The sequence below is a fragment of the Canis lupus genome, chromosome 3, assembly GCF_048164855.1.
Source record: "Canis lupus baileyi chromosome 3, mCanLup2.hap1, whole genome shotgun sequence".
NCBI classification, from domain to species: domain Eukaryota; kingdom Metazoa; phylum Chordata; class Mammalia; order Carnivora; family Canidae; genus Canis; species Canis lupus.
Window position 1 is genome coordinate 28,700,106 of NC_132840.1, and position 17,224 is coordinate 28,717,329.

The 17,224-nt window shown below is 48.4% G+C and overlaps 1 protein-coding gene and 1 long non-coding RNA gene across 2 annotated transcripts in view; one reads left to right on the forward strand and one right to left on the reverse strand.

Annotated features, from left to right (window-relative positions):
• Positions 1-3,984: 3,984 nt before the first annotated feature.
• Positions 3,985-4,946, reverse strand: LOC140630182 (uncharacterized). Its single transcript, XR_012027980.1, has 2 exons — positions 4,569-4,946; positions 3,985-4,166 (listed from the first exon to the last, which is right to left on the reverse strand). It is a non-coding gene; the product is annotated as an uncharacterized lncRNA (long non-coding RNA).
• Positions 4,947-5,009: 63 nt separating this feature from the next.
• Positions 5,010-17,224, forward strand: part of ACOT7 (acyl-CoA thioesterase 7) — a 102,395-nt gene continuing 90,180 nt past the window's right edge. Inside the window, exon 1 of the mRNA XM_072819889.1 lies at positions 5,010-5,169. Within this exon, the coding sequence (XP_072675990.1) occupies positions 5,012-5,169 (158 nt within the window). The 5' untranslated portion in view covers positions 5,010-5,011. The remainder of the gene's footprint in view (positions 5,170-17,224) is intronic.

Below are 17,224 nucleotides of genomic sequence, written 5' to 3' on the forward strand. Positions count from 1 at the left end.
GCATGATCCCAGGATAGAGTCCTGCATTGGGATCCCTGCAGGGAACCTGCTTCTCCCTCTGCCTATATGTCTCTTCCTCTCTCTCTTTCTGTCTCTCATAAACAAATAACTAACTAAAACTAAATAAATAAAAATTTTAAAATATTGGATATGTATGTATCTGGCGGTAGGATTTCTGGGTCAAAGGCTATGGCTGTTTCCAACTTAAATAATTATTTTCAGGGCAGCCCGGGTGGCTCAGCGGTTTAGTGTTGCCTTCAGCCCAGGGCCTGATCCTGGAGACCCAGGATCGAGTCCCACGTCGGGCTCCCGGCATGGAGACTGCTTTTCCCTCTGCCAATCTCTCTCTCTCTGTGTATCTCTCATGAGTGAATAAATAAAATCTTTAAAAAAAAATATTTTCAGCTATTTTCCAAATAGGCTGCACCAATTTATTTTTCTACCATCAGTGTATGAGAGCCCCTATTGCTTCATATCTGATACTTCATATGGACTTGAAAAAATAATAAACCAGTCACAAGGTTAGATAGTAACAGTGCAAAAATATATAAATGACAGGTACCTGGGTGGCTCAGTTGGTTAAATGGCTGACTCGATTTCATCTCAGATCACGATCTCAGGGTCCTGGGATCAAGCCCCCCCCCCCCCCCGGCAACTGGCTCTGCGATAAGTGGAGAGTCTGCCTCAGGATTCTCTCTCTGCTCTTCCCCTCAAATAAATAAATAAGTCTTTAAAAAATATACATACAGGGGCGCCTGGGTGGCACAGTGGTTGAAGTGTCTGCCTTTGGCTCAGGTTGTGATTCCAGGGTCCTGGGATCAAGTTCCACAACAGGCTCCCCATGGGGAGCCTGCTTCTCCCTCTGCGTATGTCTGTGCCTCTCTCTGTGTCTCTCATGAATGAATAAATAAAATCTTTTTTTTTTTTTTTTTTTAAGATTTTATTTATTTATTCATGATAGTCACAGAGAGAGAGAGAGAGGCAGAGACACAGGCAGAGGGAGAAGCAGGCTCCATGCACCGGGAGCCCGATGTGGGATTCGATCCCGGGTCTCCAGGATCGCGCCCTGGGCCAAAGGCAGGCGCCAAACCGCTGCGCCACCCAGGGATCCCAATAAAATCTTTTAAAAATAAAATAAAATGAAATATATATGTATATATATATAATATATATATATGAAAAGCAAAGGCCTCACCCCCTTCCCTCAAAGGTTACCAGTGTCAATAGCTTCTTAAGTATCTTTCCATAACAATTTGCAGAAATTATTTAAATAATATAATATATATAAGCTTTTTATTTTTATTTTAAAAAAATATTTTATTTTTTTTATTTGAGAGAGAGCATGAGAAGGGGAGGGGGAGAGGGAGAAGCAGACTCCCGGCTGAGCAGGGAGCCCAATGTGGGGTGGGGCTCCATCCCAGGACCCTGAGATCTTGACCTGAGCCAAAGGCAGACATGTAACTGACCGAGCCACCCAGATGTCCCTATATGTAGGCTTTTAAAATGACAATTTGTGGGTATTATTTCTAGCCCAAAGAAAGAGTGGGGAAACCAAGTAGAATGAATCAAATACCTGCTGTGGTCCAATATGTTGCTATAAACCTCTGTTAAGTCTATCATTGGTAAAATATTTCCTGAGAGCTTGTTATGTGTTTGGCACTCTTCTAGGGGCTTGGCATACAGTCATGAACAAAATAGTAAAAAAAAAAAAAAAATTACTCCTGCCCTCATGGAACATGCATTCTGGTTGGTGAGACACCATAAATAGATGAGTAAAATGTATGTTAAGTGGCATTAAGAGCTAAGGGGAACAAGTCAGGGAGAGGATAGGGGGTGCTGAGGAATTGCAGTTTTAGACAGGTGGCCAGGAAAGGCCATACTTATGGGTGATATTTTAGTAAAGACCCAAGGAAGTGAGGGCTGAATCTCACCGGTGCTTGAAGAAAGAGGGGTCGGGTGTAGTCAAGGACTGTCTGAGGAGTCACAGGGTCAGGGACTAACTGAGCAAGGGGGAGAGCAGAGATGAGGCCTTCTGGACGGAGCTGTGGGCAGGTTCTCTAATGCCACAGGGAGATGGGGCACATTCTAGGCTTTGGATGCAGAGCTAGCAGGCTTTGCTAGTGACCTGGATGAGGGGTGGGAGAAAAAGGAGTCACGGATGATTCCTCAGTTGTTAGCTTAAGCAAATTGGAAGGAAGAAACTCGAATGGGAGGGCACCTGGGTGGTTCAGTGGTTGAGCATCTGCCTTTGGCTCAGGTCATGATCCTGGGGTCCTGGGATCGAGTCCTGCATCAGGCTCCCCACAGCAAGCCTGCTTCTCCCTCTGCCTGTGTCTCTGCTTCTCTCTCTTTTCTCATGAATAGATAAAATAAAATCTTGGGGGGGGGGAGCTCTAATGGGGAAGACCATGAGGGGCAATTTTTGGGGGAAGCATGAGATGCCTATTCACAACTAGGGTGACCTGTGGCCCAGGCAAGAAGACGAGGATGTCCTGAATTCAGGGGAGAGGTCTGGGCCTCCCATGGGGCAGAACCGGCAGAGCAGGCTGAGCAAAGTGGCCAGAAAAACAACAGTGTGTGGCAGCCGGCCTCTTGGAAGGCTAGGAATAAGCGTTTCAAGAGAGATGGCTTCTGACAACAGATTACTGGACTTAACAACTTGGAAGGACTTAGAGACCTTGATAAATTGAGCTGTAGAGACAAAACCCAGAATGGAATTGGTTCAAAAGAGAATGAGGAGGGGGTGCAGAGGACAGGGTGTGTATACAAACAGCTCTTCTGAGTTGTCTTGCTGAAAGAGGGACAGAAATGGCCTGGCAGCCTGGGGAGAACCTAGGAAAAACCCCGGAATGGGGAGTGCAGGAGGGAGACCGTAAGGTGAGAAGGCAGTATAAATCCACCAGGGCTGTAGTAAAGGTAATTCCTGATGTTTTTGCTATGGGATCACACCCTCCCCTCTCCTGACTGCTGATCTGGAACACCAGGCAAGGGCATAAACAACTGGCAATCACATACAAGTGGTTAATCCTGAAACACCATTTTCTACATAGAACCAGGACACATTAAATGTCCTGGTTGGACTGTAAAGTTCCCTAGCTCCTTCTGCTGCTGGAGGAGCTGTCACAGGGAGAGTGTTGACAGTCCCTGTCTCGGACCAAAGTGGAGCCACACTCTTTCACAAAGGTCCAGATGTTGCTACACTCTTTCACAAAGGTCCAGATGTTGCTTCAGATCTCTTCTTTGTCCATCTTTGTGAGGGCCCCAGGCTTTTTTTTTTTCTTTTTTTTTTTAACTTTTTAATTTATTTATGATAGTCACACACACACACAGAGAGAGAGAGGCAGAGACATAGGCAGAGGGAGAAGCAGGCTCCATGCACTGGGAGCCCGACGTGGGATTCGATCCCGGGTCTCCAGGATCGCGCCCTGGGCCAAAGGCAGGCGCTAAACCGCTGCGCCACCCAGGGATCCCGGCCCCAGGCTATTTAATCCTGAGCCATTCAGCCCATCCCCTAGTCTAGAAATTTGGTTCTGCCTGTAGTCACAGCCAGGCTTTGTGTCCCAGACTTGTCTCCCAATTAGATATTGAGCTTTTTGAAGAACAAAAATATATCCATCTTCATGGGAACTTCTCCCACCTATACAAATAGAGCAGGGACTCTGTAAATCCTTCTTCCATCGCACTGACTGGGGAAGGAAGGGCACTTTAGAGAAACAGAACATTCTGGGTGAGAACAAAGGGGAAGAAAGGCCCTAATTATTGTGGTAGGCCCCTTACATTCGCTGCCTCCTTTCTCCTCCAAATAAACGATAAGGAAACTGCCTGGCCTAAGGCTCAGATGAGTTGGCTCCAAATCTGGCTATTGCTCCTTGGTCCCATTGTAAGAAATCTGTCTACTTTGGGATTCAACCTGGGAAGAGGTGGTGGTTAAACAGGCTTGGTGTGACCCTTGATGCTTGCATTAATTCACATTACACAACAAAATTTCTAGTGCAATAATCTTTAATCACAGATATGATCTGGGCCACCTCCATGGTCTGGCAATACTGGAGTGAGCAGGATGATGAACGATTCATTCAGAGGTATTCAGTTTAGACTAAATGGGTTTTCACATTTCACGAAACAGCTCCAGCTCTGTGGGTTTATCAGATTTTTTAAAAATCGGACTGCAAAAGCAATTAATGGTAATTGTAACAAATTTGGAAAAAAGCAATTTCTCCTCCAGGGTAAAAACCTCTCTGTAATTCTGGTAGGTAGAGTGATCACCTTTGCCCTCTTTGGTGTACTATGGGTGTTATCTGTGACCCCGACTTCACCTGGACTCCCTGGCAGAGCACGTTGTGCAACGTAACAGGTCAGCATCCTTACGGTCCCTACTGCAGTATGCCCCCCACCCCCCCACCCCCGAGCAAAAGCTCAGTACTCCCAAGTCCTTCTGCGCGAACCGCGAGATCTTTGCAGTGGGCGGTGTAGGCCGATCCCCAGCCCAGCCCAGCCCAGCCCAGCTCGGCCGCTTGCAGCAGGGGCGCTGCCCTGGCGGCCGGCCCCGCGCTCCGGGTTCCGCTCACCCACGTGTCTCCCAGCACAACACACGGCAGCCCGGCCATAAATGCCGCTTTACGGGAAACCGCCTCTAATTTCCTGTCATGGCTGATTCGAGAAGGCGAGACCCGGACGGACCCCCGCGGGCCTCTCTGCCGCGCGCGGGCCGCCGCCGCCTCGCGGGGCGCTGTGACCCGCCACCGCCGGGCGCGGGCAGCCGGAACGCCCCGCACCAACAGGCGCCGCGCAGGGCGAGGCTGACCCACGCGGCCGCCCCCCGCGGCGCCGCCCAACAGCCGCCGAACCTTCTGGAAGCGGCACCCCACCGCGCCCCGCCGCAACCAGAACCGGACGCCAGCGGAGCCGGCAGCCGCCGGGGGGCGGGGCGGGGGCGGGGCTCGGGGCGGGGCGTGCGCAGGAGGCCGCGTTCGATTCGCCGCCGGCGCTCAGGCCCCGCCCCTCCGGCGCCATGGCCCCGCCCCCACCCTCCCCCTCCATGGCGCCGCCCGGGCTCATTCATTCCGCGCCAGGCCTGCCAGACACCTGCGCTCTCTTTCAGCCGCTCGTCGCCGCCGCCGGCATGTCAGGCCCCGCCGCGGAGACCCCGTCCGCCATCCAGATCTGCCGGTAAGCAGGCCGCGCCGCGCGGGGGGCGGCCAGGACGCCGAGTCTGCGCCCCGGCCCGCGCCCCTCGGCGCCCTGCCCCCTCCCCGCCCCCGCCCCCGCCCCCGCCCCAGCCAGTGCCCGGCCCTGCCTTTCCGGCTCGTCGCCCGCCTGCCGGGCGGGGATGCGCCTCAGGCCCCGCAGCGCCGGCCGCCCCTGGCAACCCGGGGACGGCGCGGCCGCCACGCACGCAGTTTGCGGGAGGAGTAGACGCGGCGCCCTTCCGGGCCGGGTCGGTGCGCATCCCCCGCGCCCCGCCCCGCCCCGCGCCCGGGCGCCCCGGGGCCGCAGCCCGGCCCCAGCTGAGCCCCCTCACTCGAGGGCGTCCTCCCGGCGGTGGTGCATCGCCAGCCGGAGCCCCCGAGTGGAGGCTCGCCGGGCGAGCCCCTGGGTGGGTCCCCGAGTGGGCGGGGGCTGCGGAGCTACAGCTCGGTCCGTGGCCTGCCTCGGCTTCTGCGAAGAGCCGGTGTTCCCTGAAGACCAGAAAATATCCTCCCGCTAACGGCTTACTGCTCCATTGAGCCCGGAAGCGTCTTACATAATGGGGGCGAAGGGTGGTTCTTCGCCCGTGTCTTCCTGCACGAGCCCTTCGGGTAGACCGAAGCCCCGGAGGAAGCCGGAGATCACGAGCTGGGTTATTTCCCACTGGAGCGCGGAGGGCAGCCTCAAGGTTACTCTGCACCCCTTTGGGAAAAACCAGAAGCAGACACGCTGGTATTTGGGCCTGAGCAGAATAAGGGCAAGAAGTCCGGGAAAGCCACGGCAGGACTGGGGCCTGTAGCAGGGCCTGGCCTGGCTCACCCCGAGGAGGGAGCCGCTTCTTGCTTTGGGGGCGGCAGGTTCCTCAGCTTTGCAGGCGGGTTCCTCAGCTTTGCAGGTTGGGCATCACACTGACCCTGGGTCCCAGGCAGGTTGGTTTCCTGTGGATGTTGACATCTCACCTGAGAAGGCATTGGCTGGGTATATATTAAGTGCGGGATCAATGGACTGCCTTGACCTCTCACTTCTACTCGGTCAGAAGCCTTTCCTGACCTCAAGGTCAGTTTTGAGTTTTCCAGGGAGAGAAGATTTTTAAGGGGAGCCTTACTGTGTTCCCTTTGTTACTGGTGGTGTGGTGGTTAAGGCCCCACCAACTCCCAAGCTCCAGGGCAAAAATAATAGAAGCGGTTAAGTTGGGAAAATGATAGGCCTGGAGTTGGGGCCTTGGATCCTTGTATTGGTCAGGTGACCTTGGCAGTCAGTGTTTGCAAAAGGCCTGTGTATCTGCTGTCTCATTGGGTTTGCCCAACTTCCCTGAGAGGCAGGATGGCAGGGATCTCACCTCTGTGAAGTGAGGAAGGAAATTGAGGCTCTGGAAGACCCAGTGTCTCTCTAAGTTCATCCAACCACAAGACCTGAGGGTAGCTCCTGCCAGGTGAGCTGTATCCAGACCTATATATTTTCCTCTGCACTCCCTTTCAAAAAAGAAGATACTGACTTCAGTCTACACATGGAAAGCCAAGCTTTTATTTACTTCATCAGTATGATGAATACCCAGTTTGTACATGTTATCTTTTGTTAAGCCACCTTCTAATAGTTAATGGTTCTTGGGTAGCTTTAGGCACTTCTGTGTGTGCACAAACAAATGTGTGTACCCATGGTGTGTACCACACTGCCTCTGGCATATTCACAACTGCATTTTGTCTCTGAGTGGCCTTGGAACAAGTGGGCAGGATGCCTGGCTGAGGTGAGCGTCATGTGCCCAGCATGACTGCCAAAGGGTGTCGGGGTGGGGCTGTGCTGAGGGCCAGGCTCACAAGGGCTTGGCCTGGAGAAACTACAGGACATTGGAGAGTGGACATAGCAGGGTGGGGAGCCCTTTAAGGACATTTAAGCTGATACCCTGTGTTGAAAGAGGAGCCTCCTGGCCAAAGACAGCCAAGCCCATGAATTTAACAAGTTTCACTGGATGCCTCCAAGGAGCAAAGTGCCATGGAGGGACACTGACCAACGTGGAAAATTTGGTCCCCACTTTTGGAAGGTTCACAGGGCAGCAGGGAAGGATGCCAGACTCTCCATCATCCTAGATAATTAAGATGCTCTCAGGTTTTTTTTTTTTTTCATGCTCAGTTTTGAAGGAGGTGTTGGAGGGATGGGGCTTGAAAGGCTGGGGTAGGCAGTGGTTAGAAGCAGCTCCGCAGTCCAACAAGGAAAAAATGTCATCTGCTAAATAAACATTAGCATTACTTAAATGAATTCAGCCTCTGCCCCTTTGGAAGCTGCCTGGCCTTTCAGTGTCCCATTTTCTCATGGGTGGTTCTGGGTGTTAAAGAAAGTGTATCCAGTGCTTGGCAGTGCTTGGCTGGCACTGTGTAAGTAAATGGGAGCTCTTTTTGTCCAAAAAGTGGAACACAGGCTCAGGGGGCCTGGATTCAAATCCTAGCTCTCTGCCTCATGGCTTTAGGCACGTTCCTAAACCTTGCTGGGCCTCCGCTCTTTTATTTGTGAAGTGGAGATGATAATGCCTCCTTGAGGGTGGCTGTGGGGATTACAATCTTTGGCATGCTGCTGGACATGGTGCTTATGAAAATGGGCTCACAAAGAGGGCAATTTACCTATGAGAACCTGAACTTTGGATGGGCGGCCACTGTGGGATGTCATTTCCTCTACCTTTTGACCTAGCCCTAGGTTACAGGTCCAGGACAGCACTTAAAGTCTTAGAAGAGCTTTTTCTCTTTATTTATTTTGGTTTATTTTTAAGTAATGTTTATTTATTTATTTTTTAAATATTTATTTATTTATTTATTATAGACAGAGAGAGAGAGAGAGAGAGGCAGAGACACAGGAGGAGGGAGAAGCAGGGTCCATGCCGGGAGCCTGACGTGGGACTCTATCCTGGGACTCTAGGATCGTGCCCTGGGCCAAAGGCAGGCGCTAAACCACTGAGCCACTCAGGGATCCCCCCCTTTTCTTTTTTTAAAGATTTATTTATTTATTTATTTATTTATTTATTTATTTATTTATTTATTTATGATAGAGAGAGAGGGAGAGGGAGAGGCAGAGACACAGGAGGAGGGAGAAGCAGGCTCCATGCTGGGAGCCCGAAGTAAGTAATGTTAATAAACATTTAGTTAGTAGATTACATTTTTCTTTGTTGGACTCAGAGTTCTAGAATGTCAGACCTGGAAGGACCCTTAGGGAGCCCCCAGTCCAGCTCTGTCATGTTACAGATGGTGAAAATGAGGCCCTCAGAGGTTAAGGACTTGGTCAAGGGCAGCCCTTGGGCCTTGACCAGGAACTGAAGGCTACTGGTGGATTATTCCCTGCTAGGTGTCCCTGTTGCTATAGTTTTTCCTCTGTTTACCAAAGCTGAAGTTTATATTTGGTTGTGAGACTTAACTATGGTATCAGTGTGGGCCCCTAAGAACAGCCCCCGAGTGTTTACTGAAATAAAGTTCAAGGATGTGTCTTGTAACAGGTTGTTGGAGAGTTAGGCTTCATGGAGCAGTGATAGAAATGGTCCATGTCTGTACAGTCCAATATGGTAACCACTAGTCACTGGCCACTGAGTGCTTGAAATGTGGCCAGACGTGGAGAAACTGGATTTTTTTTTTTTAAAGATTTATTTAGTCATGAAAGACACACAGAGAGAGAGAGAAAGAGAGAGAGGCACAGGCAGAGAGGGAGAAACAGGCTCCATGCAGGGAGCTCGGATGTGGGTCTCGATCCCGGGTCTCCAGGATCATGCCCTGGGCCGAAGGCCGTGCTAAACCGCTGAGCCACCGGGGCTGCCCTGAAGAAACTGGATTTTTAATTGCATTTATTTAAACTTATTTGAATGGGGGATCCATCCTGGGTGGCTCATTGGTTTAGAGCCTGCCTTTGGCCCAGGGCGTGATCCTGGAGTCTCCGGATCAAGTCCCTCATCGGGCTCCCTGCATGGAGCCTGCTTCTCCCTCTGCCTGTGTCTCTGCCTCTCTCTCTTTCTGTGTCTCTCATGAATAAATAAAATCTTAAAAAAAAAACTTATTTGAATGTAAACATTGATAGTCTCTTCTGACCTGTGGCTACATTGTGGGCCAGTATAGTATGTAGTGGGATTTAGAAATTGGGATTTGTGGCAGGCTTATGAGAGGAAGGATTTCCTAAAGGTTTCAGAAGCTCCCTGGGGACTGCAATTGGCTCTCAAACCACCTAGTTAATGGAGGTGGACCTTGGTATGGACTTTGCCCTTTGCTCGGTGTGGATAATCTAGGAATTCTTTATTTGTAGGTAAGTGTGTGAGGTCTGCTTGGGGTTTTTTGTTTGCATGCTCTTAGATGCAAATCTGCTCAGAAATGCCTTGAGTTAGGAACTGCTTTGTTCACTGTTGTGTGGGGAATGCCTGGAGTAGTGTCTGGCCCCTAGGAGACACAGCATCTGGTAGATGTGGCATTTAGTAGCCAAAATATTAGTGGAAAGGACCTGAATTCTAGTATGTTAATGGGTTAGATTTTTTTCCCCTTGGACTCTGTGTTTGGATTTACAGTGGAAATAATGAAAACACTGAATCTGATTTACAGAAACCAGTGCTAACTCCCTTCTTGCCAGGACAGAGAGGCTCTGGGAAAAGGCACAATCGTTGCAGCCCAAGGAGCCTATGGTTGGGTAGGCTGTGCTCACCCACTGCCCAGCCTCCCCCATAAGTGAGCCAGGTAGCTTGGCACCACAGCCCATCAGCTCCCCACATTCAGTCTGGCCAGAGGTTGCTTTCTCCTATTAATCTTAAAAATAAAATTGCCAGTTATTTTACCAGAAAAAAAAAAAGATTTATTCAGGAATTGCAGGGCAAGGAAGCTTATAGCAAAACCATAGGCAAGCTTGGAGAACAAAGGAGAGGAATGCTGTTTTATATTGGAGAGGGGGGAACTTCTGAGGGTTGTGGGAACCATAAGTCTATTGGAGCAAACTGGGAGTTCAGAGTGTAGTGGCTTCTCTTTGGCTGAGTTGTGACAGTCCCCCACTGGCTGGGGCTGTTGCCAGGGGAAGAGGAAAGCTTGCTTCCTGCTCCCGGGGTGGTACAGTAGGATCTACCGCCAATGCACTTGCAAAGAGCTGCTTTTCCTGGCTGGCCTGCAGGGTGTGAGAGCTCCCCCTGCCGGCCCCTGACGCCACTCTAAAGGAGGTCTTCGATGTTCTTAGCCCTGTGCTGGGGGCTTATCCAGGTGGGACCCAGCCCCCGTGGACACACTGTGTGCCTCTAGGTCCACTGTGTCTCCCTGCCAGAGGTGTTCTCGGGAGGAGGACACATTATGTGGTCAATCCCCTCCTCCCCACGGACCACCTACATCTGAATAACTGAGACAGCTTGTTACAAATGCACATGTTCTGCATGCAAATTACACTTGAGTAGAAAATCAACAAAATGCAGATTTTAAAACATTTCTGAGATACTTGGGGGAACTCGGATATAGTCCTTTGAAACTTAAAAGATACTAAGGAATTTCTAGTTTTTTAAGGTGAGATCATTGTAGTTATGCTTTTTAAAAAATGACCTCATGAGATAATGATTACAGACAATAATATGCACTTTTTTTTTTTTTTTTTTTTTTTTAAGATTTTACTTATTTACTTAGAGAAAGAGAGCATAGAAGAGCAAAGGGAGATGGAGCGGCAGGGATTCCTGATGCAGGGCTCCATCCCAGGACTCCAGGCACGACCTGAACTGGAGGCAGAAGCTCAGTCAGCTGAACCACCCAGGTGCCCCAGTATGCACCTGTTTTAAGCCTACAGCTCACTGAGTTTTAGCAAATGTGTACACCTGCAGAATGACCATCACAACTGTGACATAGGATGTTTTCATTACCCAGCCCCGACCCCTGGTAAACAGGTCTGCTTTCCTATCACTCTGGTTTCTGCCTCTTCTAGAATTTCACGGGGATGGAATCATATACTTGGCACTGTCCTTGTGAGCACCACTTGCTGTATGTGCTGTGCTTCTTTCTTACCGCCCTGTTATATTACCTGTGCTTTGTTTCTCTTTTCACCAGTCAGGCAACATCTGAGAACTTTCTAGCTGTTGGTGGTTGTGAATACAGTCCACAAATGTGGATTTCAAAACTTTTAGGACATCATTGGGGAAACTTGAACACTCACTTGGTACTTGACGACACTAAGGAATTGGTGTTATATTTTAGGTGGAATAATTGTTTTGTGGTTCTGTTTTTTTTTTTTTTTTTTAAGATTTTATTTATTTGAGAGAGAGCATGGACCCACATGCAGGGGGAGAGGGAGAAGCAGACTCCCTGCTGAGCGGGGAGCTCGACATGGGGCTCAATCCTGGGACCTTGAGATCATGGCCTAAGCCAAAGGCAGACCCTTAACTGACTGAGCCACCTAGGCGCCCTTGTGGTTCTGTTTTTAAATGGGGTCTTTCTCTTTTATTTATTTTTAAAATTTTTTTAATTTATTCATGAGAGACACACACAAAAGAGAGAGGCAGAGACACAGGCAGAGGGAGAAGCAGGCTCCATGCAGTGAGCCCGATGTGGGTGGGACTCGATCCCAGGTCTCCAGGATCACGCCCTGGGCTGAAGGCAGACTCCAAACCGCTGAGCCACCCCGGCGTCCCTGGTCTTTCTCTTTTAGAGGGAATGCTGAGATACTTATAAATGCCGTTCTGTGATGTCTGAGATTTGTTTAAACTCAGTGAGGGAGTGAGTGGGAGTAGAGAGGAAACATGTCACCTGAAACCAGAATTGACCAGTGGAGTTGTTTGGTGGGGACTCAGGGATTCATTTCCTTCTCCCTGCTCTTGTAAGTGATGTTTTCCACAATAGAGAATAAAACGACAGGGACGCTTGTGTGGCTCAGTCAGTTAAGTGTCTGACTCTTGGTTTCAGCTCAGGTTGTCATCTCAGGGTCCTGGAATTAAGCCCTGATTTGGGCTCCATGCTCAATGGGGAGTCTGCTGAAGGTTATCCCCCTTTGCCTCTGCTCCTTCATCGCTTGCACTCAATTGCTCTCTCTCTCAAATAAATCAATAAAATCTTAAAAAAAAAAAAAAAAAAAAGAATGAAAAGGCAAACAGCCTCTTGAGTCCATATTCCAGACCTACTGCTTTTTCGTCTTGGGGGCCAGGGCCAGAAATCCGCATCTCCCTCAGTGCTCCACTGGAGCTTGAGAGCCCCTGTCCAAAGTAGGGATGGGAATTTCCCACTGTGTGCATGCATACTTTTCCTCAGCTACCCTGCTGTCCCAGGACCCCTGGGACAGGGCTGGCAGCCTCCCATGGGGACGACACCTCCCATGCAGAGAGCTTTCCAGTCCAGGTGGAGCTGCTCATCCCTGCTGGAGGCCTGGTCTGGCCTGATGGGAGTTAGAGGCTTATAGGTCGTGGAGATGGGAATCTTGGCCGTGTTGCCCACAGCTCCACCCACTTCCTCCTGTTAACTTTTTTTTTTTTTTTTTTTTAAATTTATTTATGATAGTCACAGAGAGAGAGAGAGAGAGGCAGAGACACAGGCAGAGGGAGAAGCAGGCTCCATGCACCGGGAGCCCGACGTGGGATTCGATCCCGGGTCTCCAGGATCGCGCCCTGGGCCAAAGACAGGCGCCAAACCGCTGCGCCACCCAGGGATCCCCCTCCTGTTAACTTTAAAAATAAAAATTAGGGATCCCTGGGTGGCGCAGCAGTTTAGCGCCTGCCTTTGGCCCAGGGCGCCATCCTGGAGACCCGGGATCGAATCCCACGTCAGGCTCCCGGCATGGAGCCTGCTTCTCCCTCTGCCTATGTCTCTGCCTCTCTCTCTCTCTCTCTCTCTCTGTGTGACTATCATAAATAAATAAAAAATTAAAAAAAATAAAATAAAAATTATTTTATCAGCAAAACTGGGTTTATTCAGGAAAAGCAGAGAATTGCAATTCAGGACATGCAAGCTGTGGAAAGACCATAAGCAAGGCCAACAAACAGAGGAGAGGAACATTATTTTATGGAGAAGGAGATCAGGAGGGGTGGTTCTGAATGAGAGGTTGGTGATGACAATTTCTCATTGGCTGAGCTGCAGGGGTAGTTGATTTCTTATAAAAATTCAATGTACATCTTTTTCCATTGGGGCCCTTAATTAATGATTCTTTCCTATCAATGATTCTTCTCTGGAAGTCTGTAATTGGCAGTGCTTCCTGGAATTGATATCGAATGCCATGGATCCCCCTTCTAGCCTGACTCCACTTAGTTTTGCCTTATTAATTTTCATGCCATTTTTGTTTTGGGTTTTTTTTTTTAGGGTAGAGAGGGGCAGAGGGAGAGGGAGAGAGAATCCCAAGCAGGCTTCACGCCCAGTGCAGAACCTGACACGGGGCTTCATCTCACAATCCTGAGATCATGACCTGAGCTGAAATTGAGAGATGATCACTTAACCGACTGAGCCACCCAGGCACCCCATGTTTTTTTAAGATTTATATATTTATTTGTTTGAGAGAGAGAGAAAGTACATGAGCAGGGGAGGAGTAGAGGGAGAGAATCCTCAAGCAGACTCCTTGCCGATCCCAGGACCCTGTGATCATGATCTGAGCTGAAATCAAGTTGAATACTTAACTGGCTGAGCCACGCACTTGCCCCTGCTTTGTTTTTGATCAAGCTCTTTCTCTGAAAGCATTGCCGATCAAGAGTCAAGGTTTTGTTATTCAGTGGCTTTGTCCCTCAGTGCCAGGAAGGATCTCCTGGTTGGCATGTCCTATCTTGGAGGGGAAGTGCGTGGCAGTTGGAAACCATGTAAGACCACATTTAAGGAACAAGGAAAGTTAGGAGGAAGGACTCCCAGGCACTTCCATCCATGCTACATATTTATCAAGACCATGAGCATTGGAGATCATCTCCTTACTGAGTATCATTTTTACAGAAGTTTGACAGGCAATGAAACACGAAACTTAAAGTATTTGTACAGCAGAAGAAGTAACAACAATTCCAAGTTGTATGGGTTGGTTCTGTACTAGGACTGGAGGTCTGAAAGTAGCCAACTGAAAATATGTATTGGTACTTACTCTGACTTAGAGGAAGAAATTCTCCCTACAGAGGCAAAGCCGGAGTCCTGTATGCCTCCTGGAAGTCACTGCTGAGAGTGGCCACAAGAGCAGGATAGCGAGGGCAGCCCGGGTGGCTCAGCGGTTTAGCATGGCCTTCAGCCCAGGGTGTGATCCTGGAGTCCCAGGATCGAGTCCCACGTCAGGCTCCCTGCATAGAGCCTGCTTCTCCATCTGCCTGTGTCTCTGCCTCTCTCTCTCTCTCTCTCATGAATAAATACATAAAATCTTAAAAAAAAAAAAAAAAGAGCAGGATAGCGAGTACCACGGAAAGAATTATCTGAGGACATTTGGGATGGTACAGAGCAGGTCTAAGCATGAAGTAATAGCTAATGAACTTTTTGGCAAAATAGTAAAACTTCAAAGATGTATTAAAGCAGCATTGTTATCTCAAAATAACTGCTTGGAAAACAAATATTATTCATTAAGACAGCCTATAAGGTTGCAAATTCAGAGACTATGAGTTTGGGTAAGAACCCAGAGTCAAATAATACTTGAGGTGAAAGACTCCTGTGACTCCTGAATCTTCTAATCCTTCAGAAAAAGCAACTGAAAACTAACTTGTCATGGGATCATGATGAGGCTGTTTCTGAAAAAGGCCATAATCCAAAAAAAAAAAAAAAAAAAAAAAGTTTCCCTTTTTTGTAGAGGCTTGGGGAAATGTGAACGAGGGCATTATCTTTCCATGAAAGTAAGAGTAGAACCAAACAGCGAGGAGAAGGCACACAGACCTGGTCCAGACATCCGAGGAAAGCTGTCTCGTCAGATGCCATCTGCTTCACGCCTGGGAAGCCTCTGCTTTCAGGTCACCAGCTGGTGTGCTGGTCAGTCAGGGTTTGTTCCTTCCTCTGGATGTGTTGTGTGAATCCAAGAGTCTGTTCCTTGGAGTTTGGTGGCACAGGGGCTGGGTACCAGTGCCTGAGAAGGGCATTTCCAGCAATGTTGGAGAGTCTTTGTGGAGGTGACTCTTCCAACAGATGAGATCTCCAGGTTGCAATGTGATGCTTAAGGTTTTTTATCTTGGGAATGGTTGGTAAAATGGTGGTTCTACAAAATATGGCTATTTTTAATTTTTATTTTTTTAAGATGATTTTTTAAAAAGGATTTTATTTATTTATTCATGAGAGACATAGAGAGAGGCAGAGACGCAGGCAGAGGGAGAAGCAGGCTCCATGCAGGGAGCCCGATGTGGGACTCCTTCCTGGGACTCTAGGATCATGTCCTGAGCCCAAGGCAGACGCTTAACCGCTGAGCCACCCAGCAGTGGCTTGATCAATAAGAAGTTTGAGAGGAGCTACTCAGGTGGGGATAATCTTTTTGAACAGAATTTTAACCCCAGAAGAAGTAGTGTGCTGCCCATAAGGGAAAGGGTCAGGCCAGTGAAAAAATGTATGAATTGTGACTAACACGTATTTATGAGACAGGCAAAGCTGTTTAACATCCATTTGTGTGAGCAGGTTTCCCCAGATTGCACTTTGGTGGGTAAGTAAAGTAGGCATTTTTTGCAGGCTTGTTAATATTTCTCCACCAAAAAACAAAATTCTTCACCAATATTAGTTCATGAGCACTATCATTTTGTCAGTGGACCAGTGGTTTAGTGGATGTACAGAGATGAGTGGTGGGAGTTTTAGAATTTCCAGGAGGGCCAGATTGTTATTAGGTCCAAAACCAGAGTTCTCTCTTTTTATTGATCCCACAATGTTTAGATTTCCAATATTGTTTTTCCTTCTCTGGGGCCAATTGTGGGATATCTCATCGATTTTTCCAAATTATCATCTGGAACAACATCCCTTTGGATCACGACAGAGACTTGGCTGTTGGTTTTCTTGATGGCATCATTTTCGGGAGAAATGTCAGCGAGGTGATTTCTTTTGGTCTCCAGGGAGTTGCATCTGGAATCCTGAGGAGCCTTAATCATAGCCACAGCAGCCAGCAAAAGTGTGGCATCTGATAAATTTTGTAGATGGGACCATTTTTAATTCTATTCCCATTCAAGGTAAGGAAACCTCACTGTTAACCAACATTCCAAAGTCATGAGCCATGGTGTGCTGAGCATTGGTATAAATGTGGTTTTACCCTTGACCAACACACAAGGATGGTTAAAGGGGATCCTGTGATTCTTTCTTCAGTGGCCTTAACTAACAGGGTAATTGGTGGCAGGAATGGCTGTGAAGCAGAGGGGATTTTCCTCTGCCACAGGGTCTGGACGATGGTCCCTGTTTTTGTGGGTGAGTGCTCTAAGGCATTCCTTTCCCTCTCATTTATGGAGAGGAAAAAGAGAAGTTAATTATTAGGATATCTGAGGGCAGGGGTCTTATTAGGCTCTTCTAAAGGCCCCAAAGCTGTGTTTTCCTGATCTTTCATTTTTTTAACTTTTACTTTCATATTTATAGTAGGCCCCGTGCTCAATGTAGGGCTTTGAGCATGTTCTCAAGATCAAGAGTCGCATGTTCTACTGAGACTCCGCCAGCCAGGAGCCCTTGATCTTTCATTTTTTAGTAAAACATGTATAGATTGAGCCGTAAGAGAGGTTTGGCATCCAATTTTGACTAACCAGCCAATTCAAGAAAACTTTGTAATTGGAGCTTAGTTTGAGGTTTTGGGAAGTTCAGGAAGCCTACCTGGATTCTAACGTAGTTCTTGTTCTGAGATCAGGTTTCCTAGTATCAAACCTGATTTTAGCAAACTGCAGTTTTTCTTTGGGGTTTTATGTCCCTTTAAGGCCAAAAGTGTTAACAGGTGGATGCTGTCTTCTTGTGAAGAGGTTTGAGAAGGGCAGTGAAGAAGCAGATCATCTATGTATTATAATAAGTAGAGCCTACAGAAAATTGTATATCATCCAAATTATGTTTTAAGGTTTATGAGAAGCAAGGACCATCTGTGAAACTGTGGGGCATTACTGTTCAAATGTATTTACGTTCTTCCCAAGTGAAAGCAAAAGGATCTTGGCTCTCCTTATTAACTGGAATACTGAAGATGC